The sequence below is a fragment of the Pipistrellus kuhlii genome, unplaced genomic scaffold, assembly GCF_014108245.1.
Source record: "Pipistrellus kuhlii isolate mPipKuh1 unplaced genomic scaffold, mPipKuh1.p scaffold_m20_p_2, whole genome shotgun sequence".
NCBI classification, from domain to species: Eukaryota; Metazoa; Chordata; class Mammalia; order Chiroptera; family Vespertilionidae; genus Pipistrellus; species Pipistrellus kuhlii.
In genome coordinates this window covers 76201843-76225906 of record NW_023425515.1, presented here as the reverse complement: position 1 = coordinate 76225906, position 24064 = coordinate 76201843, and the positions used below count along the sequence as shown (strand labels likewise).

The window sequence follows — 24064 nt, the reverse complement described above, 5'->3', positions numbered from 1 at the left end:
ATATATCAAATTTTTGCTTTTATGAGCTACTGTTTTGTAATTTGAAGGTTTTTTTTGTTATGCTGCTCCTTATTGCGTTTTCTCTTCATGTTTATATTATATTTTATGGAGATATGTTTTACAATGTGAGCATGTAAGAGGATATGATGTTTATTAATACATTATGTTTTAGGGTTACTTTGTTGACTTACCTAATATATCCTGCACTTTTTGGGTTTACCCACCCATCCTCACTTAGTTGCTTTCCCAGTGAGCACATTATTGTAGACAACTACAATAACCAGGGATTTGATGCAGTATTTGGAACCTCTGGTGAGGGCAAGGTAGGAGTCAGAGGTCAATTGTTAAGGCACCAGTCTAGGTCAGGAGTGAGGACCAGGATGCCAGGCAATTCAGGGACAATAGGCATCTATTGTTAACCATCGGTCAGAACCTGAACGAGGCTTTCAGTCTGTGTAAATTAGTTTTGAATAGACTAATAGCTAGACCCATCTATATATACAAAAGCCTAAGCGACCACCTGACTGTTCCTATGACGTGCAATGACCACTGGAGGCAAATGCTCCAACCAGTAGCTATGATGCACACTGACCACACAGGAGCTGTTGAGCGCTAACAACTTTGCAGAGTGCTCTCTGGCACTCCAGGACCCCTTGGGGGATGTTGGACTGCTGGTTTTGGCCCAGTCCCCACCGGCCAGGCCGAGGGACCTTACCTGCTGGAGGGACCCCGCTCACTCGGCAGATACCCTTCTGGCCCAGTCATGCCCCTCTGGCCACCTTCTAATTAATTTCCTTTTAATGTGCACAAATCCATGCACTGGGCCTCTAGTATTTATATAAGTGCTCTGCTCCTATAGAAGCAGTTCAATATAGTGTTGGGTTTTTATTTATTTTTAAAATATATTTTTATTGATTTTTAGAGAGAGGTAGAAACATTAATGAGAGGGAAACATCATCAGTCGGCTGCCTGTTGCATGCCCCATACTGATGGTGGAACTTGTAACTAGAACATTTGCCTTAACTGGGAATCAAACTGGTGGACTTGTTGGTTAATCGTCGATGCTCAACCACTGAGTCACAACAGCCAGGCAGTGTGGGTTTTTAAAAAAATAATTTTTATTTTGAGACCACAATATAGTGGTCAAAGCTACGAAATTAACTTTGATACAATGCTATTAACTAAATTACAGTCTTTATTCTGAGTTTAACAGTTTTAACACCTAATGCCCTTTTTTACTGTCAGAGATCTATTCGAGGATTCCATATTGCTTTGCCATGTTTCTTTGGTCTCCCTCAGTCTGTATGTAGTAGTTCCTCAATCTGTATGTAACAGTCTTTCCTTGTCTTTTAAAACCTTGAGACTTTGAAGGTATTTGTTAAATGTTTTGTAAAATCCCCCTTCAACGTGTTTGGTGTTTTGTTGTGATTTGGTAAAGGTGTTGTTGCATTAGTTGGGCAGAGGGATACCACAAAGGTGAGGTATCCTTCTCAGTACATTACATCGGGGATGTGTGATGTTGATATGTGTTGTTACTGATGGTGTTAACCTTGATCACTTGGTAGGGTGGTGTCTGCCCAATTTCTCAGTATAGTGTTTTGAGTCAAACAGACTCAAGTCTGAATCCTAGGGGTTTTAGAAATTTTTTTTTTATGTCAAGCGTGGATAATTTCTATCATGCAGCATTTTGAGAAAGAAAATTTACCCAAGTACCTGATGCTTTGCACATAGTTCATTTCTTCCACTTCCTGGTGAACTTCAGTTGTTCAGCATTTGGCCAGAGATCAATGATAGGATTTCTGGGATGCAAGGATAAATCTAAACTTTTATCCTAAAATGTAGTATTCAGTTTTATTATCCAACTAAATAAATCTTCACTTTTATTTCTTCTTTAGTACATAAACATGTTCAAACTCTTCTTACTGTTGTTATAGAACAGGAAGAGTTTGTTCACTCGGCACTAGCAAAGCCAAACACTAGACCCTGAGAATTGCAGTGGATATTTTATTGATGAATGGCACCGTTAAGGAGAATGGGAAGCGAATGCTCAAAAGCTGGAACTTCTCTAAGGTGTGTAGGTTACATATTATTTAGGGCAAAATCTCAAGTCATGGTGGATTAGGGGTTTAGGTTGAGATGGGAGTTGATTGGTTGGAGGTAGGGTAAGGTTAGTGAATCATCATCTTCAGGTTGTGAGGATAGCTCTGTGGTCTTTTCCAATGTCTCTCTGTCTGGTCTCATGGGAAAATAGCCAGTGGTCGTTTCATCTTAGGGCTCAGGAACTGAAACATAACTTGGGTCAAGATGTTGTGGTTTGCCCCAACCAGTTTGGCTCAGTGGATAGAGGGTCCCAGGTTCGATTCCCGTCAAGGGCGTGTATGTTGGTTGCGGTCACGTCCCCACTAGGGGGGTGTGCAAGAGGCAGCTGATCTATGACTCTCTCATCGATGTTTCTAACTCTCTATCTCTCTCCTGTCCTCTTTGTAAAAAATCAATAAAAATATATTAAAAAATATTTTTTATTGATTTCAGAAAGGAAGGAAGAGGGAGGGAGGGAGAGAGAGAGAGAAATATAAGTGATGAGAGAAAAATCATTGATTGGCTGTCTCTTGCATGCCCTCTCACAGGGGATTGAGCCTGCAATCCGGTCATGTGCCCTTGATGGGAATTGAATCTGGGACCCTTCATACAGCAGGCCAAAGCTCTATCCACTGAGCCAAAGTAGCAAAGGCAAGATACATTTTTAAACAATGAAAACATTTAAAGAAAAAGCTAACATTCTTGGTAGCTAGCTTTAAGAACAATGTGTAATAGTAATAATTTGGAATATTTTTACAAAAATGTTTTTAGAGAGAGAAAAAGAGGGTGGGAGGGAAAGATCTTGATGTGAGAGAGAAACATGTATCAACTGCCTTTTGCATGCCCCACTGGGGATGGAGCCTGCAACTCGGGCATGTGTCCTGACCAGGAACTGAACCATTGATCTTTTTTTATTTAATTTTATTTTTAATATACTTTATTGATTTTACACAGAGAGGAATTGAGAGGGATAGAGAGTTAGAAACGTGGATGAGAGAGAAACATCGACCAGCTGCCTCTTGCACACCCCCAACCGGGGATATGCCCGCAACCAAGGTACATGCCCTTGACGGGAATCGAACCCGGGACCTTTCAGCCCGCAGGCCGACACTCTATCCACTGAGCCAAACCGGTTTCGTCATTGATCTTTTTGATGCATGGGATGACACTCAACCAACTGAGCCACACCAGCCAGGGTTGGAAGATTTTTTAAAAACTGAAATATTAACAAGGATGGAGTTGGGGAGGTGGACATAAGATACTACCCATTTAAGAGAATGAGGGGGCATTTTCCTTAAAAGGTAATTTAAGATGTTTCACTTTGTCTCATAAGGGATGTGAAAAGTTTTATGATGTTTCTAGGAACTGCTGACCAGTTGCTGCATGTTTGTAGTGTGGTCTTCCTTGACTTCCAGAATAGGCACAGTTGCCTGTTATCTCTTCCTGTGGCTGCCTGTGCTTCTCTTGACAACAGTCACCACACATAATTATCTCTCCATTGCCTATTTTCTTGCTAGGCTCTATGGTTTATGAGGGCTGGGGATTTTGGATGTTTATTTGCTATTGTATAATAGGTGCTTCATCAATATATAGAGAGTAAATGGTGCAAACAAGCAGTAAATGGTGATATGTTTCCAAAAGTAATTATTTTGGTTCATGGTGATGTTATTAGCACTGTAGATCTTGAACTGCATTATAAATTATTAAAGAATAATACAATTAACTTTAACATAATTTTAATCTATTTCACTGTATATGTAGTGTCTTGAATTTCCTAAAATATTGCTTAAAATGCTACATTATTTTTTAGTATAGTCATTTACTACATTTTGTTTAGAAAATTATTTTGCATTTAAATCTCATTCCTTAATAATTGTTAGTTATGAGTTCTTCAAACAAAATAATAAATTATACTCTAAACACATCATAATTTTCTCAAGAAGTAAACTGATATTTTTCAAAATTGATAATGCAGGTAAAATTTTCACATGGATAGTAGTATCTACATACTATCTCATCTCCTTAAGTTCATAATCTGCTGTTGATCTCTTTGGCATTCTCTCTGATCCCAGCACTGGTGACTGGGCATGATGTAAGGGGATGCTGCTAATTGTGGCTTGCTTTGTTCTTTCACTGACTCAAGCATAGACATCCTTCTGTTTATTCCTCATTGTGGGTAGGGATGGTTGAAACATCTGGAAAAGACTAAGGAAATTAACACAGAGAGTAAATTAATTTCACTCACAAAAGCCGAAGTCCTCACCATAGTGTAAAGGTCCTACATGATCTTGCCTTTGAAGTGTTTCTGATCTCCTGCCCTTCCCTGCCCCTTTCTCACTGTTTGTTTTTTTAACCCCCATTGGAGAATATGCTTTTATTGATTTTAGAGAGAGGAAGGGAGAGAGAGAAACAAACATCAGTAGGTTTCCTTCCATATGGGCCCTGTTAGGGATGGAACCTGTAACATGAGTGTGTGCCCTGATTGAGAATTGAACCCGACACCTTTTAACGCAGGCGTCTTCAAACTACGGCCCTCGGGCCACATGCAGCCCGCAGAGGAGTCTGATCCGGCCCGCCAGGTTTTTTGGGCAGTGAGCGCAGCCGAGGTGTTACAGTAGGAATTAGTAGTTCATATAGTCCGGCCCTCCAGCTCTCTGAGGGACCGTGATCTAGCCCCCACTTTAAAAAGTTTGAGGACGCCTGTGGGGCGACTCTAACCAACTAAGCCATCGGGCTGGGGCTCTCACTGATTTTTACCACAGTGGCTTTCTTGCTGGTACTGGAACATGCCAGTATGTCCCCACTTTAGTGCCTTTGGTCCAGTGCCTTTTGTTCTCTTTTGCCCCAGATGATGAACTCCCTCTTTCAAGGCCTTGCTCAGGCTTTACCTTCTCAATCAGACGCACCCTGGTCACCCGACGTAAAACTGCAACCCATTTCCTATCCCCACTACTGCTCCCCTTTATCCTGCTCTGTTCTTTTTCCTATAGTACGTAATCACCTTTTAACATACTATATATATATAACTCATAATTTACTTATTTTATTTTTTATTTTTTGTTAATTCTCAACTGAGGATTTTTTCCCCATTAGTTTTCAGAGAGAATGGAAGGGAGGAACAGAGAGAGAAAGAGAAACATTGACTGGTTGCCTCCTGTAGCCTTGTGCTTTTTTTATTTTATTTTATTGATTTTAGATAGGAAGGGAGGGGGGGAGAGAGAAACATCAATGATGAGAGAGAATCATTGATTGGCTGCCTCCTGCACCCCCCACTTTCCCAATAGGGATCAAGTCTGCAACCCGGGCATGTGCCCTTGACTGGAATTGAACCCAGAATCCTTCAGTCCTCAGGCCAATGCTCTATCCATTGGCCCAAACCGGCTAGGATGCCTTGTGGTTTTAACTCAGCAGCTAGCTGTGTTATGTTGTGGCTTTCTCTCTGTATTCTCAAATCCATGCTGTTAATGGATGGTCTCGTCTCATACTGTGCAGTAGTACCCTAGAACAGAAATGAGTTTTAGTGGTAGACTGAATTGTCATGTTCACAGGATCAGTATAATAGGTTTGTTCCTTTGTACCTGTCCCAGGTTAAAGAATTTCCTAGGATTTAGGTGAATTAAATTTTGGTTTTTGTTAAACCTATTTGTTGTCTTATGTCTTCCAACTCGAGCTTATGACTTCTTAGCTGTAAAACTGAACTAGACTGTATCTTTTTTTTTCTGTTTCTGTGAAATTTGGCTAAATCATCAGATACATTTTAAGCTTTATAATTGTAGTGCTCTTTGAAAATATGTTAGCATTTAATAGTCATGTGACTATACTATATGGAAAATTTATACTTGGTAAGGTGCCACATATTTCAAAAAACAGAGTTTAGCGCACAAGTAGTGCCGGATATAACAATAATTATTTTCTTATGTAATGTCATAAGAAAAAGCAGATTTCTGATAATCCTTAGAACTCAATCAGAACATTTAATCTTTAATCATGATTCATAACTCTTGTTAGACTCCATCTCCCTCTCTCCATCTTTCTTTTTTCTTTTCCTTATTTTTCTATCCTTTGGGTTTCTATTTTATAATCTTATCTCCCCCCCCCCCCTTTTTTTTTTTGCTTAGAGAATGAAAGAATGATACTTTAAAGGTATTCTTTATGAATTTTGCTTTTTAATCTTCACTTATTCATTATTTTACCCTTAATATCAAGCTGATTGTCTTGTATAGTAGATCCTCCTAAATGTTGCTTGAATGAATGTATTTGTTTTATTTTTTCCAATATTGAATTAACTCAAACTGATTTTAAAATTTTTGTCCTTTTAAGAAAGGTGACTCTTGTGATGGTGGGACTTGATAATGCTGGTAAAACAGCAACAGCAAAGGGAATCCAAGGAGGTAAGCAGAAAATATTTATTACTAAATTATTCTGATTTATTTATCAATTTCATTATTACATATTTCTTGAGTACAGGTAGTGTGTACTCTGTTATTTTATATTCTCACTATACTGTGGCTAATGTGGTGAATAGAATCTGTCTTTATAATACCAGTCTGTTATCATGTTTCATATTTGAATAAATGCAAAGATGTCCCCCCCCTCACAGACGTGGTCACTCCTTACTGCCCCTCCCCTGCTGGCCTGATTGCCCCCAACTTCCCCCTCCCTGCTGGCTTGGTCGCTCCTAACTGCCCTCCCGCCATGGGCTTGGTCACCCCTTACTGCTCCTCGCCCCCTGCCGGTCTGATCACCCCCAACTTATCCCCAACTACCCTTCCGGCCTGGTCGCCACCAATTACCCCCCTCTGCTCCTTGAGGTCTTTCATCAGCTAATAGGCATTACATTGGTCTTCTATCCCATAGGAAGGAAAAGTAAAAAAGTTACATGCCCCTTTTTTTAAGAATATCCACCTTCTACTTATACTTTCTTGGCCAGAATTTAGTTACAAGGCTACACTAAATGAAAGGGAGGTAGAAATATAGTTAGCCAGCACAAATGTGTGCATCTTTTGATTTTTTCAATATGATATGTAATTTTTAGAATTATATTAAAGACTAGGGGCCCAGTGTACAAATTTGTGCACCTGTGGGCCTCCAGGCTGAGGTGGGCACAGGGGCAGGTCTTGGCCCATCCTCTTGGCCCATCCCTTAGGGGCGATTGGGCCAGTGCCAGGCGCCGGCAGTGGGTGCAAGCGGGACCAGGGCCAGCAGTGGGTGTGAGTGGCAGCTCCAGCACCTGCAGCGGGTGTGAGCGGCGGCTGCCAACCTCGATCTCCCCTCAGGAGCAGAGGGAGGTGGAGAAGTCCTGAGGAGTGTTTCGGGCTGGCATCTGCTGCTTGCACTTGCTGACGGAGCCGAGCGATTGAGGCCGGCACTGACAGTAGGTATGAGTGGTGGCTCTGGTGCCAGCAACAGGTGCAAGCGTGGCTGGCACCAGCAGCAGGTGCGACCACCAGGCGGAATCCCTGTGCAGGAGCAAAGAATTTTCAATAATCATCAGAAGCTCACCCCAATGATAGCGACCAGTGCCCTGCCTTGGTCTGGTGCCTCTGCTCTCCTGCTCCACCATCACACCATTGCCAACACCCACCATGTTCCACATCTGCCGCCTGCTGCCAATGCTCACCATGTTCCACACGTGCCCCTGGTGGTCAGCATACATCATAGCAAGTGGTGGTTTGGTTGTTCAGTCTATTTGTATATTAGGACTTCATATATATATACATTTTTATTTATTTATTTTTTTTAGAGGCCCAGTGCATGAAATTCATGCATGGGGTCGGGGGGGGGGGGGGCGTCCTCAGCCCAGCCTCCACCCTCTCCAATCCAGATATACCTCTCACAATCCTGGACCACTGGCTCCCAGTCGCTCACCTGCCTGCCTGCCTGGTTACCCCTAACTGCCCCCCCCCCCCCCAGCCTGATCATCCTTCACTGCCTCTGTGTGCCGGCCTGGTCACCCCTAACTGCCCCCCTCTGCTGGCCTGGTCACCCCTTATTGCCCCCCACTGCTGCCACATCACCCTCAACTTCCCCCTCCCTGCTGGTCTGGTCACTCCTAATTGCCCCTCCTCCCCCTGTGGGCCTGGTCACCACTTACTGTCCCCCTCCCCTGCTGGCCTGGTTGCCTGCAACTACCCCCCTCTGCCAGCCTGGTTGCCCCTCATGCCCCCCTCCCCCCATTGGTCACCCCATACAGCCTGCTCTTCAATTGTTTGGTTGTCCCTCACTAACCCCCATTGCTGGTCTGGTTGCCCCACCCAGTCTGCTTGTTCAGTCATTTGGTCGTCCCTCACTAACCCCCCTGACAGCTTTGTTGTAGGCAGCCATCTTGTGAGGGTGTGACGGTCAATTTGCATATTACCACTTTATTATATAAGATAGGACCTCTGTATCACTAAAGGGTTTTATGCCATTTATGCTATATCTTACTGGATGTATTTATTTAGTCTTACTTTGGTGCCTTGTACTACACACTATATAATAAAAATACAGTGGTCGTAATGTTGTAACAACTAAAGGCTGGTCACCAGGAGGCTGTGTGTGTAGCGAGGTGCACACAGGTGTGTGGGGCTGCATGTGTGGCGAGGCATGCGCAGGTGGGCAGGACTTCTTGCACAGCAAGACACATGTGGGTGGGCAGGGCCATGCAATTTTGCGTTCTGGGCTTCTAGTATAGAAATAACTGTGCTAGGGAGTTTTTTGTGTACCTAGGAGATATAGCACCAGCCAGGTGTCTGAAGGGAATGAAGTGGGAGGAAACCTAACATATATTTGTTTCCGAAAATGGGTGTTTCAAGAAAATACTATGTGTACAGACAATCAGGGGGCTTTTATTTATGGAAGTTTGTAAAATAAAATTGCAAAACTTGCTGTTGGAAAAAACATTTTTAAAAAATATATATTTTATTGATTTTTAACAGAGAGAAAGGGAGAGAGATAGAGAGATAGAAACGTTGATGAGAGAGAAACATCGACCAGCTGCCTCTTGCACACCCCCTACCGGGGATGTGCCCGCAACCAAGGTACATGCCCTTGACTGGAATCGAACCTGGGACCTTTCAGTCCGCAGACTGATGCTCTACCACTGAGCCAAATTGGCTTTGGCGGAAAAAAGTATTTTGTCACCCTAGGTTTTACTATGTGACATTAGATATAAATAGCATATTATTGTTTGCGAATTCTTCTAAGCGTTTTTGTTATCTTCATGCTGTCTACTAGATTATATCATTGTGGAACACTTGCTGTCATCATCTAAACCATGCTTGGCAAACTTCTGCAAAAAGCCAGATAGTAAATATTTTAGACTTTGAGGACCATATGCTCTCTTCCAACTATACAATTCTAACACACTGGTATGAAAGTAGCCATCCATACACAATGTGTAAACAAATAGCATAGTCATATTCTAATGAAATTTTATTTGGTGTATTATGAAATTTTCTTTTTTTGCAATTATTTTAAAATGTGAAAGACATTCTTAGCCCGAGAACTTAAAAACTGCAGTCACAAGAGCAGAAAAGGAGAGAGGATTTACACATTCTTTGTTGTAGGCACTCAGTGAAAAAGTCAATGGCAGGCATTTGGTGCCTTTGGAAAATTAGAGATAAAATTACACAGGCTCTTATGTTTCAGAGTCAAAGATTCTTGCAGCAAAATCTGTGACAATCAACACCTGTTAAAAACAAATAAACAAAAAGTTGGCAAGACCTAGCTGGTTGGCTTAGATAACTGGCGCGTCATCCCATGCACCAGGTTAGGACATGCGCCAGAGGAAATCTGTTGGTGTCAATCCCACATCCATGTTTCTCTCTCCCTCTTCCTCTTCCTTTTCCCCCTCCTCCTCTCGCTTTTCTCCCCCTTTCCTTTCCCATCTCCCTCTAAAATCAGTAAAGGCATATCCTCAGATGAGGATTAAAAAAACAACGGCATTGGTGAGCCAGATTTGGCTTTCTGGTCATGACTCCTTTACCTAAACATCTTCTCTTCTTTATTCCTTCAAAGTCTTAACATTGAAGGGAACACATTCTAAGAATCTGCTCATCAGGTCATCTAATTTGTTATGTGCACCTAGAGTATCCTCTTTCCATTAGAGCAGAGGTAGGGGAACTTGCAACCTGCGCACCATAAAAGGCCCATAAAATCATTTGGTGTGGCCCTGCCAAGTCATTAGGGGTGAGTTAATTAAATGATCAAATGGAAGCTAATTTTTAAGTTGATAATTTTGTAAGGCCCACAGATGAGGTAAAAAATATCCAAATGGCCTTTGGCAGAAAAAAGGTCCCCTCCCCTTTGGTGCTTTCTCTGCCTATTTCCACCTTCTTGTCTCCTTTAGTTTCTTTATCGAAGTTAGAAAATGTTCAAGGTGTCGAACAAATAGTCAAAACTACCCTTAACTTTGAGCTCCTTTCTGGTTCTGATTTTGTTCCTTCACCTCATATTTACTATTATCATATTCCAGGGACTGATGTTTTTCTTTTTTAAAGATTCCATTTATAAAGAAGTACTTGAACTTTTTCAAATTGAGCCTTTAAGATAGAATACCTACTTATCTCTGAATATATATTTTTGTAATACAGTCTCCTTCTTAATGAACTCCTTTCTGATCTTCTGCTGCCCTCATCTATTATCATGAGTAGAACTATTTCCTCTGTTTTGGTCAACTCTTATCTTTACTAAACCTGCTTGAACCGCTACTTAATTGCCTTTTTGTTTATGTATCTCTCCACCTCTCCAAACTAAATTCCCAAAGGATAGTTTTATTTGTTTTGTAGTTTAGGCCACACCTTAAGTGTAGCAGCCAATATTCTTAAAACATTTTACTCATGACTTCAGCTTATTTCTGCCTCTTCTCTCTGTTTGTTTCTTTGTTTTTGATGTTTGCTTGTTTCTTTTGAGGTATATCTCCTTCCTCTTTAACTGTATTGCCATTGTCTACAGTAAATACAGTGTCTTTCATCTATAGTATTACTATAACTTCCTAATCTAAGAGTACTTTCCCTATCTTGAGCTTAATCCCCCTTTTTTTAAGTCTCTATTGTTGAAACTATTATATATGTCCCCTTTTTCCTCCCATTGACCCCTTCTAGACCGCCCTCACCCCAGACCTTCACCACCCTATTGTCTGTGACCATTGGTTATGCATCACCTTCTCTTCTTCAGGGTTATCAAAATGATTGCATTAATTGGGTGTAGATGTGGTTGTTCTAACAGAGATCCAAAATACCAGTGATTTTACAAAATAGAAGTGTATTTCTCTCTCATAACAATGCAGTCAAAAGTAGTCTGTAGCTTGTATAGTAGCTCCATGGTGTTAGGAACTCGGGTTCCTTCTCTTGTTTGCTTTCTATTACAAGTATTCTCCCTTGCCTACTGGTCCACGGTGGCTCATTTCAGCTGGAAGGAAGAGATGAAAGGCAAGGGGAGGCCATCCTTCTTTCCTTTCAGTGTGGGACTAGAAGATGCCACCTGCCATTGACTGGAATCAGTGGTGGTCTGGATCTGGTTCCTACTTGTGCTTATTGCCTCATATCAGTTAAGCAAGAGCCAATGTGCATATCTCTTTTCCAACTCTGTGTTTTCAAACTCATGCTGGTAGTTTGAAATTGTCCGTAGTGGGAGTATTTTCACCATGGACATGGCAAACCCTACCTATCAGAGTTCCACTGACCCAGTTAAACATCTAACAATATACCACCAGCACACTCCCTAGAACCTGCTCTCTCAGCCATACTTAACTGCCATAGAGACTAGGGACTGTGGTATTTATCCTAAAAAGCTATGTGCTCAGCTAAAGTAATTCAGGATTCTCTATCCAATGCTGTTTCCTAAAAGTTCCTAAATAACTATTGATATTTTGGGTGGGACAATTCTTTGTGTAGATTGGTCCCTACGATTGTTGGATAGTAATAAATCTTCATTATATTATAGTTATGTACTTATATATGTTTCCTCCTATTTTCTTATGTAATAGTTTTTTAGGATAAGATTTTAATTATTAATCTTTATATATCTAGTACCTTACACAGAGCTTAGCACATTACAAATGTTCAATAAATAATTATTGATTATGTATTTTCATTTTATCTTAGACTTTATAGAGGTTGTCTTCTTAACACATCCTTTATGAAATTCTTAGGATTGGGAACCATATGTCTTTTTACCCCTGATTCTTATATGATGCCTGATCTCAATAAATAATTATGAGCATAGATGGATGGATAAATATATGGAAGGAAAAAGAAAGATGGACATAAGGATAGCAGCTGCAGCTATCTTAGCAGTCTGGTGTTATGAATTGAGTCACTATATGCTTTGTGCTGAATGCTAAGGATACAGAGATAGGTCTCAGTTATTAGGAAGGTATAGACTATTGTGAAAACCAGCAAGAAGAAAATTTATGATGCTGAATTAAAGTAGGAAGGGATCATCAGAGAAAGATTTAGGGGAAGATTGTAACCTGAATATTTAGTCTTGAATTTTAAAGCACAGAATCATGCATAAGAACCAGAGGAAAGAATAGAGAAGAAGGGTAGGGCATTCGATGTATCAAAATAAGCAGGCTTTTAGAATCCTATACTTTAGTTCTGTATCTGCCTACCATGTATCTGCCTTGAAAAAAAATTGCTTAATCTTAATTGGGTTCCTGGGAATATTGCTATCATTTTATCTGTGTTTACATTGGTTTCCGGCCTAGAATGTTCTTCTTCTTTCTTTGTTATAATTTTGTAGCTTTTCAGACTTCACTCCCATTTCATTTCCTTTCTGAAGCCTTTCTAGGTCATAACCCATCTCCATCTCTCTTTTCTCTTTATCTCTTTCCTCTTGAGTGCCCTTTTTTAATTTGGGCTGCTGTAACAGAATACCATAAACAATGCTCACTGTCTTATTAGTTTGGGTTTCTATAACATAATGCCATAGACAGAGGCATCAAAAATAAACAGTTATTTCTCATGATTCCAGACACTGAAAGTCTGCAATCATGGTGCCAGCATGGTCGGCTTCTTGATGTTTCCCTCTTCCTGGCAGTCATCTTCTCATTGTGTCCTCAGGTGGAAGTAAGAGAGAGGGGAAACAAGCTCTCTGTGCCCTTCATAAGGACACTAGTCCCATCATGGGGGCTTCACCCTCATGACTTCAACTAAACCTAATTACTTCCCAAAGGCCCACTTTCAGATATCATCACATTCAGGGCCTGGAGTTAACCTAAGAGTTTTGTGGGAACACAGACATGCAGTCCATAACACCTTCACAGTATCCTCTCCGGAGTTTTCCACAGAATATATTGGTTCTTATGCTAAAATCTAGTTAATATTCTGTCTCTCTGTATTGCACTGTGTATTCTTAGAGGACAACCCTACCTGGTTTACCTGTGCCTAACAAATCCTGGTACAGTAGGTGTTCTGTACATTTTAGTTCTCTTATCCCTACTCAGCATAGTTATTTATTTTCATTGATAATGTCCCGAGGATATCTCTCAAATCCTCCTCAAAGATCAGCTGCCTATTTTAACTGTGGAAATCAGTTCTGACCTGGACCAGATTTCACATTTTAAAATGTGAAATCTAGTGTAATCCTGTTTTTGGAATATCTGGTTGCTTATATTGCTTCTTAACTTGAATTTTTTCCTTCTAAATAAGGAACTCTTACAAAAATGTGACCTGTAATGTCTTTGTTAGCTTTCTAGGAAGCTGTGTAAAGTGCCCTGGAGTGCTTAGTGAAAGGAAGTGGTACATTGCAAGTCTGTTTCAGTCACACCTAAGCCTAGCAGCAGAAGCCTTTCAAATTTATCTTTGTAGTGCACATGTTGAGGAGGTGGAATAAGATCCTCTAGACCAAATTTATTCATTAGAGCTTTCTGCAATGAGGGGTATGTTCTAGATTGGCTCTGTCCAGTAAGATGGGAAAATAGCCACATATTGGCTTCTGAACACTTGAAATGTAGCTAAGAAAGCTGAGGAACTTAATTTTTAATTTTATTTAATTTGATTGGTTTAAATTTTAAAAGCCCTATGTATTGTAGTTTGCGGCCCTCCAACTGTAAACGAAGTCCAATGGAATAATATTTGCTATGGATCCCAGTGGTGGAGAGAGAATGGAAAAGATAGTCATGAAGTTTAAACTTTTCTCCATAACCATTGAGACATCAGGTCCTATTACTCTTTCATAATCTCTTTTTTTTATTTTCATTGCACTTTAAAAAGTGGCTATCACTCATATTTCTAGTCAATTCTAGAGACTTTTGCAAAGATGAATCTTAATAAATCACACTTTAGTCAACTTAATTATATTATTGGTCTCCTCAAATATCTTCTGTGGCTCACAATTCTCTCTTCAGAACTCTCTTTAGTCTGCATTAACAGTCTTAAGGGTTTGCTCTAACCACAGTGTTCAACTTGTCCGTAATTCTTGCCTTTACCATTTCTGATACTTTATCATTTTTCTGTTTAAATCCTTCCTAGCTTTAAGGTCTAAATCCCAGCTTCTAGTTTGTCCTTCTTGAACGTTAGTGATCTTTTAAATCTTATATTGTGATTACCAATCCTTAGCAGTTATAATTATATACTTTTAGTACCATTTTTGTTCTATACAGAAGTTAAAAAAAAAATTCAATTATAAATTTACAAGAACATCCAAAACATGTTCCTGTAGAAATAATGAAATCTACTTTATATATATATATATATATATATATATATATATATATGTATATATATTTATATTATTTTTTTAAATATATCTTATTGATTTTCTACAGCGAAGGGAGAGGAATAGAGAGCTAGAATCATTGATGAGAGAGAAACATTGACCAGCTGCCTCCTGTACACCCCCCACCGGGGATGTGCCCGCAACCAATGTATATACCCTTGACTGAAATAAAAACTGGGACCTTTCAGTCTGCAGGCTAAAGCTCTATTCACTGAGCCAAACTGGTTTCAGCTACTTTTTATATTTTTAAGCTGCCCTCACAAGTCTTATTAAATCTAATTATAGCTTGAATTCAGTTAATTAAAAAGAGTAGTCCTTAGCTTCTGCTATTCTTTGGTTCTTTTAAACTGTTCTCTAAATGTTCAGATTTTAAAAAAAAATAACCGTAGATGTTGTTATGATTCCTGGAGATGTCTGTGGTATTGAAGGATTTAAATTTTTGTTTGTAACTTGGAGAGTAAATATCTTAAAGGCAAAAGTTCATTTATTCATTCTACAGATATTTATTTAGGTACTTGTTTTACAGTAGTGGTTATTCTAGGAGTTGAGTATCCTATCTAATAAAAAGTAATATGCAAATTGACCATTACTCCAGCACACAAGATGGCCATCCCCATGTGGACACAAGATGGCCACCACAAGATAGCTAGCAGGGGAGGGCAGTTGGGGGGACCAGGCCAGCAAGAGAGGGAAGTTAGTGGTGACCAGGCCTGCAGGAGAGAACAGTTAAGAGGGAACAGGCCTGAAGGGGAGGGCAGTTGGGAGGGACCTGGCCTGTAGGGGAGGGCAGTTGGGGGGGGGGGGGAAACCAGGCTGGCAGGGGAGGGCAATTAGGGGCAATTGAGCCAGCAGGAGAGCAGTTAGGCATCTATCAGACAGGCAGGGGAGTGTTTAGAGGATGATTAGGCTGGCAGGCAGAAGCAGTTAGGGGCAATCAGCCAGGAGGGCAGGTGAGCGGTTGGGAGCCTGCAATCCTGGATTGTGGGATTGGGCCTAAATGGGCAGTCAGACATCCCTTGAGGGGTCCCAGATTGGAGAGAGTGCAGGCTGGGCTGAGGGACACATTAACCCCCCCACCCCACCCCCCGTGTATGAATTTCGTGCACCATGCTTCTAGTATATTAATAAAAACAAATGAATAAAAACAGACACTCCTGTCTGCATAGAGTGTAAATTCTAGTTGGGTATTTTATATTATCCACCCTTCCCCCAGACCAGTATGCTGCTTAGAGGTAGTGCTCATTGAGTAAGGAAATAATAAACATTCTATTCTAATATTCTACACATTTCATTCCATTGTATGTTATTTAAGTTGGAAGTTAAGTTGTTATTGATTTAAAGTCTAAAGATTGTTTCTTTCATATCATTCAAAACAGAATGTCCCGAAGATGTTGCTCCTACTGTTGGATTTTCCAAAATTGACCTTAGACAAGGAAAGTTTGAAATCACCATCTTTGACTTGGGAGGTGGAAAAAGAATTCGGGGAATCTGGAAGAATTACTATGCTGAGTCCTATGGGGTAATATTTGTCGTGGATTCCAGTGATGAAGAGAGAATGGAAGAGACAAAAGAGACAATGTCAGAAGTGCTAAGACATCCTAGGATATCAGGAAAGCCTATATTGGTGTAAGTAACATTAGTGTCATTGTAAATTTACCTGCAGCAGCATTAGCCAATAAAGAAATTTATCTAAGTTACAAAATACTGAATAAGCTAAAATAGTCACACCCTAGTTTAATAAAATGTTCTTTAATTAACTGGGAGCTCTTAATATACTGAGGACTTGTTAGAATACTATCCATAGGTATTAAGGGTTGAGGCTATGTTATGAAAAAGCCTTACAATTATAGCTCCTGGGTATTCAGAGATAAACTCTTTGTGTTATTTGATAATTTTCTTTTATCAAATTTTACATTTTGAAATGGCTTATTCACAGAGTTCTAGAATATTTTTAAAAATTTTCCTTCTTTAATAACTAATTTGCCTTTGTCCTTTTTGTTTCTTGGAGTATTATTGTTTCAAAGTTATTTAAATGGTTTATTATTCTTATGCCACTTTGATTTCTCAACTTTCCTTCTATATTTCAAAATTAAACATATAATCTGTCACTTAGTCATGTCATTTTGTCCAGCTGCCTAAATTTTTTTTTAACTTTTGCATTATTTGTTCTCATAGCATTTCTGCATAGCAAACACTAGAGGGTGCCATAACTCCACAACACAGTAAAGTAGTTTAAATTGCTCTTACAATTGAAGTTGAATGTGTGCCCTGGCTTTCTTGTGCATTTGCCCTTCTTGTTGTTCATTACTAAAAATGTAAAAAACTAGACAAATGTGGTTAAATGAGAAATTGTGAACATGGTTTTTCAGTGTCTTCAACCACAAATGAATATATTTAAATAAGACAATTTGGTAGCTCTAATTACAAAAAGTGAAATTTTATTGCATCATTTATTGATAAAACTTATATGTTTAATTTTTATACATGTAACTAATTAGAGAAATTATTAATACAATCCTCACCTTTCTTTAATCTAAAGGAAACTTTAATAAATATATATAAGAATAGTGAACTTTATTGAACCCCATAGGCTACATTAGTCTCAACAAATGTTTAAGTGGAAAATCAGCAACTTCTAAAGTAAAATATAGTAATGACTGATATTTATTTGTAAAGTAATTGAATATGATTGTTTAAATCTAATAGTTATTTAATTATTTCATGCATTATTCATTTATGCATATGTTAATTCAACAAATATTTATTGAGTATTCATTATGTGCTCTCTGGTGATGGAGACACGTTTGGGAACAAAAACAATAAAAATCCATGTATGACTTCAGGAGCTTATATTCTAGGGGGTGAAACACACTGAATATAATAAATAAATTATGTCACATATTAGGGGATAAGTGCCCTGAAAACAAAGCAGGTAAAACAATATTGGGAACCCTGTGGTGATGGTGGTGACAGGGACACGTTATTCTTATAATCAGAATAAACATAGTAGATGTTATTGAGAGGATGACACTTGAGTCAAAAGAACCAGTCACACAGATGGAAGTGGGAAAGTCCCTAGGCAGGAGCATGCAGTTCATATGTGACTACAGTGATTACTGAGTAATCAAATGATCCTCAGCAATTCTGTCACCTCTCTCCGCTGTGAATTTCTAGACCAGAAAGAGAAAATCCACAGCAAGGGTGATTGCTTCACCATTCTAATTTCATAGTCAATGAGACCTCACAAAGACATGAAAATTATAAGTAGTATAATATATTATGAAATATGGTTTGCCTTTTGTCCAATTTTTCTCAAGGGAGTTTTACAACCATAGAAGTTTTATTAAGAAAGTAAACTGCTTTTGAAATGAATGTGCTTCAAAAATATACAGAATGTACAAAAAAATTATACTTTTAATAAATTTAAAAGATTTAGGGAAGGAGTTTTTTAACAAAATGATTGACTTACCATGCAGAGTGAACCACTTCTATTTTGATGAATTTCCTGTGCATATTTTTGTAAAAATATAATATATGCAGTGACCATATAATATATACAATTTTATACCCTATTTTTATGTTTATATCCCTCTGGAATATCTTTCCAAGCCCCAGATTTGAAAGTTCTGCTTCTTCCTCTTGATGTTACTGACTGAATATCATTCATATGCCTCCTACTTTCTTTTCCCTTTGCTCTTACCTCCTTTCATCCCTTCTTCACTTCCTCCATGTTACTGAGAGCAGTAGTTTCCTAACAAGTTTCCCTCCCTGCCAGCAGACTCACCGATTCTCCAGTCTCCTTTGTGTTTCTAGCAGGAGCTCTTGAATTTAATGTTTTTAAAATTACAAAGCTGGCACTTACATTTAGATGCTTTTACAAGTGATATAAAGGAAGAATATATAAAGAATACGAGCTTTCTTCTTTAAAATGAAAATTTTATCATTTTGCTACTCCTCTCTTAAAGATCTTCAGGTTGCCTTTATAGAGCCATGCAGTTAGGAAATTCTATTTTTCAACTGATAGAACTCTAGCACCTAATAGTTGTAGCATTGAAAAGTCTAGTGGGTAATAAGTGGGAAGGGCCTCCAGCTGAATCCTACAAGCTCAGTACTAAGGGCTGTTGCAGTGGTCGGCAAACTCGTTAGTCAACAGAGCCAAATATCAACAGTACAAAGTTTGAAATTTCTTTTGAGAGCCAAATTTTTTAAACTTAAACTTCTTCTAACACCACTTGTTCAAAATAGACTCGCCCAGGCCGTGGTATATTTTGTGGAAGAGCCACACTCAAGGAGGATGTGGCTCACGAGCCGCTGTTTGCCGACCACAGGGCTGGTGGATTATGGAGAAGTATGGAGAGGGCACCTGACTTAGGAGGCAGTCTACAGTACTCCTTGTTGCATACAGCTGCTTCCTTTCTGCCCACAAACATCTGGACTTCTCAACTGCAAAATCCAGATACAGCATTTGATTTCTTCTGTTCACCCCTTGTCTGAGCCTGCACTAGTTTACCAGTAGGTTCCACAAAGCCTCTTAGAGCTCACTTAAACACCTAGATAATTTTCTTTTCCCACCCTGTTATGAGCACAAGAAGATCCAATCATTCAACAGAAGAAAATAAACCTGAAGAATGAGAATCTTATCTATAGTCATAAAATTACAAATTGATGGAGCCAGATTCATTCATAGTACGGGAAGCAGGGTAGATGACCACAGAGGTCCTGGACAGTCTACCTCTGCCTAACTTGGTCATGCACATGAGTCTGACAGCAACTGTCATTGCAAATGAAGCCTCAGCCAAATTTCCCTTTTTGTCATAGACTTGAGGGTTCTACTGAAAGATCAAAATCATACAACATCACTAGGCTTCTGCATTTTATGAGCTCAGAAGTTCTGTTACGCAGATAGTGATTGGCTATCTCTTCTATAATAAAAGCAGCTGTAAAGTATTGTAATTGTGCATTTGTATTCAACCATATATAATAACATGAACCATACTGTAGTTATCCCAAGAATCCATTTCAGTAAAAAGATAAAAGTGATTTGTATTCCTTCTAAAGAGAGCAGAAATAGATTGCCATGCAAACCTTCTGCTCTGTAATTCACCTGTTTATTTTCCAAGAAAATATTTTTCTTTCATATCTATATAGAGATTAACTTTAGCCTATATTCTGATTTTATGGTGTGAATTATGTTATCTATCCTTATGCCTATTTGTAACTTAATTTTAAACCTAAAATTTGGTAATCTTGACAGATAAAGAATAAATTTCCAAGAAAAAGTAAATAACTTTAACAGTAATTCCAAATTTGAAGCTCAACATCCACCATAAAAAGTTCCCATTAGTAATACAGGTACTGTTTGTTGATGATCTATGGAAAGAACTGAGCTGGGAGCTATTTTAAACATCTCAGCCTATTGAATTTTCAGAAGCCCAAGGTTACACTGATGTTATAAGAAGGCACATGCTCTTTCTACATCTCCTCTTTCTTGTGTGGTCTTGAAAGTTAGCCTCAGAGAAACAGTAAATTACCCTCTTTTTTAAGGTTGAATCTCCTAATATTTATTATTGGAATAACTCTGGAGATCCAGGTTAGTATTTCCTCCCAGGATAATAACAATTCTACCTGTGTTAGCACATTTGAACTCTTGGAATGGCCCTTCTGTCTCATTACATACTGTCTGCTTTTCTGTGGAGTCATATGACCTAACTTTTGGCCAAATCTCACAAATTGGATACTTTACAACGAAAGTGATGAATATAGAGGGATTTCACTAAGGGAAGAAAACATAATATCTCTGACATGATCTTACTACATGTTATGAACATTTCAATAAAAAAAAGACTTTTTTTCCACATTAAATCTCCTTGTTCTCATTCTGGAGATATCAGAGCGGCTTAGATACTTGTTCTGAAAGCAGATGGATGACACAGCGTCAATATCTAAAAAAGAGATTGTTGATTTAGAGGTCTGTGCACCTGGGTGGCCTCCCGAGACCCAGTTAAATCACATACACAATTCTAAGTGCATGCACATTTTTCTTGGGAGCAGAATGTACCTCTCATCAAACACTGAAAGGAGTTTATGACCAAAAAGCTTAAAAACTATGACAGTGAGTTTCCATATTAGATGGCATAATTACAAAGCTTTTATTATTATTTTTTCCAATATGGGATTTTCATCTCTGACCTTTATATGCCTACTTGACTCACTTTCTTTCTAGATGATATTATAGGCAAATATTACTTTGCAAGTTTTAGGTTTTAAAAATAATTATACTCTTGCCGAAACCGGTTTGGCTCAATGGATAGAGCGTCGGCTGTGGACTGAAGGGTCCTGGGTTCAATTCCGATCAAGGGCATGTACCTTGGTTGCGGGCACATCCCCAGTAGGGGGTATGCAAGATGCAGCTGATCGATGATTCTCTCTCATTGATGTTTCTAACTCTCTATCCCTCTCTCTTCCTGTCTGTAAAAAATCAACAAAATATATATTTAAAAAATAATCATATTCTTTATCATATGTATCCAGAAGAAGTTAACTTGGTTATGATTTTACTATTACTCTCATTGGAATTTGAATCAAACATACTTTTACTAAGTTAGACCTTTAAGAAATAACTAGAAGGAACTGGGTCCTTTATAGAGTGCTGGAGACCCAGAAGTATGAAAGTATGGATTACCTACGTCACTGATTCACTTCATCCTCATATATAGTGTTGAGTCCCCTAATTTTACTATTTTTACCATCTGAAACCCGTTCTCAGTAGATTTATAGGGTCCATTGGCTTAAGATTTCTCTTATTTCAGTGAAACTTTACCAAGCTTTCATATTCATAAATCTTAGTTATGCTGTTGATTCACCTCCACACTTGATTGCTGAGGGTTTCCTTTGTCTCTTAGGGCATCCAGCTTCTCTGGCATGTGGAGTTTACACTAAAGCCTCTCATTTGGTTTATTTCCTACATAATTTATGCACAAGCAACCTGCAGAGGTGCCCATCCTTCCCCGCCCACATCCCAACCCACTCTATTTAAAGACAGAATAACAAAGAAAAGCTTGTTCACAGGGTTGTTAGGCAGCAACATGCTGTCCAGGGAATACCTGCTTCGATATCAGTACAGACCACCTAAATTTTAGAGGATAGGGCCAGGAATGCATCTGTTTTTCTTTCACACATTTTCCTCAGATAATTCTGGTACACAGCAAAAACTGAGAACTCCTGGGATATGGGAACATGTGGGCTTTGGAGTCAGTCCTTTGATAGCTTGCTCAATCTTTCTGAGCTTCTGTGTCTCCGCTTGTAAATAAGGTTTTAATGCCTGTGTCGTCATGTGAATTCCTAATACTGTGCTTAAAGCACCTAGTGCAGTATTTTACTAGTGTTCTATAAATGTGATAGTGCATATGAATAATCACTATTGATGATACGTTGTGTCCAAATGGAGATGAATTAGGACAGTGGTCAGCAAACAGTGGCTCATGAGTGTGGCTCTTCCACAAAATACCACGTTTTTAGCAAAGGCCAGCTTAGGCGTACCCTAATTAAGTTAATAACAATGTACCTACCTATATATTTTAAGTTTAAAAAATTTGGCTCTCAAAAGAAACTTGAATCGTTGTACTATTGATATTTGGCTCTGTTGACTAATAAGTTTGCCGACCACTGAATTAGGAGATCCAGTTTGGCAGTGTCTTATCATATGAATTTAGGCTACATGAAGCTTTTGATTAGAGGAGACAGAGTGTAGTGGGTAAGAATATGAGCCCAAGTACTCATAATACTTTTATTTTTAATATTGCATACTTTCAGAACCGTAGGTTACTAATATTTTGTGCCTCCGATAATTAAGAATTTTTTTCCATTAAGGTAGTGATTTTAAGGAAAAATTACTATTAGTGCCTACTAACTGTGAATAAAATATACAAAATGTTCCACAACTAATTAATTATCATGTTATTTTTCTTGTTTAAGTTAGCATGATACTATGGTTTTAAAATACAGCGAAGCTGTATGTGATACATTGCTGTGAAAATTTCTGTGCTGAAGTCTCGCTTTAAAATGCTAAGTACTTATAGCTATAAGTGCTGTTAGAAAATTATTTTATAAATGTAATGCAAGTGAACATTACATAGTACTTAATATTCTCTGTTTTCATGATTAAAAAAATTAGGAACAGTTGTTAATAAATATGGGCAAGGCACTAGATAAAAGGATATAGCACAACTTTGGGAGGGGCAAAAGAAATATGTCTGCTTACCACTCATTACCTGGAGAGTTTATCATCAGTTCTACATTTATCTTTGTTATAATGTTCCTGAAACATGTAAAGCTGGCATATGGGAAACATTTTTTTCTTCTATAATAGTTGATAATTGACAGTGTGGAAACTTTCAATTTCTTTATATTTTATATGTTAAAAATTATAGTGTTAGGAGGTATGTGTATATATATTTCTGTTCTCTTAATCCCACTGTGCTTTCAGTTAACAATTTTGCTTCATACTTCCTTAAGAAAATAGAAACTGGCATTTATAAGAATTCTCATTTTCCACCACCAAATTTGCTCAACTATCTGATTTCATTCCTAGCCCTCTCCTTTCTTCCTATAATATGGAAGATTATTTCTGCTTCTATCCTAGGCCAGCTTCTCCATTTGTACTCCAGATCCCACCCCTTTCTATTTCATGTTCTCTCTTCTCTTTGTTATATCAAGAGTTTCTCTCTGGATTATTCCCATTAGCAGAATGTGCTCTCATGTTTCTTAGCTTTAATTATTACAGAGTCCTGACTCCACATCCCTCTCCAGCTCTTGACTCCTTTTTGTAGTTCTCTATTCTGGTAAGAATTGTCTGTAGTGGCCATTGTAGTTCTTCATATCTTATTCTTTCCTCAATATACTCCTGTGCTTCCATCCCTACAATTGCTTGAAACTGCTCTTGTTGGATTCGGCAAAATATCTCCATGTTCCCAAATCCCGTCACTTTGCCATTCTTATTTATCACTTGGCCAAACTATAAAATTGACAGTTTCCTCAACTTTGTTCCTCTTAAACAATTGTTTTGCATTTTGTAGCACATTTCTTGGTTTTTACATTATTGATGGTTTCTTCTCAGTTACTCCTTTTCTGCTTTAAATACCCCAGTCTCCTTTCTGGGCCTCCAGTTTTTTTTTTTTTATATTCTTTTTAGATTACTTCATCCCAAAGTCAGCTGATCTTAAATACCATTTATTTACCAAATCTATACTTTCAGCCCTGACATTTCCCAAGAGTTCTTACTGAT

At 38.6% G+C, this 24064-nt stretch overlaps 1 protein-coding gene across 1 annotated transcript in view; it reads left to right on the top strand.

Moving 5' to 3' along the window:
• The window catches only part of ARL13B (ADP ribosylation factor like GTPase 13B), a 70480-nt gene that overhangs the window by 2405 nt on the left and 44011 nt on the right, over nt 1–24064 (top strand). The window contains exons 2-3 of the mRNA XM_036448274.2: nt 6400–6470; nt 16158–16407. Coding sequence (XP_036304167.1) covers nt 6400–6470; nt 16158–16407 — 321 coding nt within the window. The remainder of the gene's footprint in view (nt 1–6399; nt 6471–16157; nt 16408–24064) is intronic.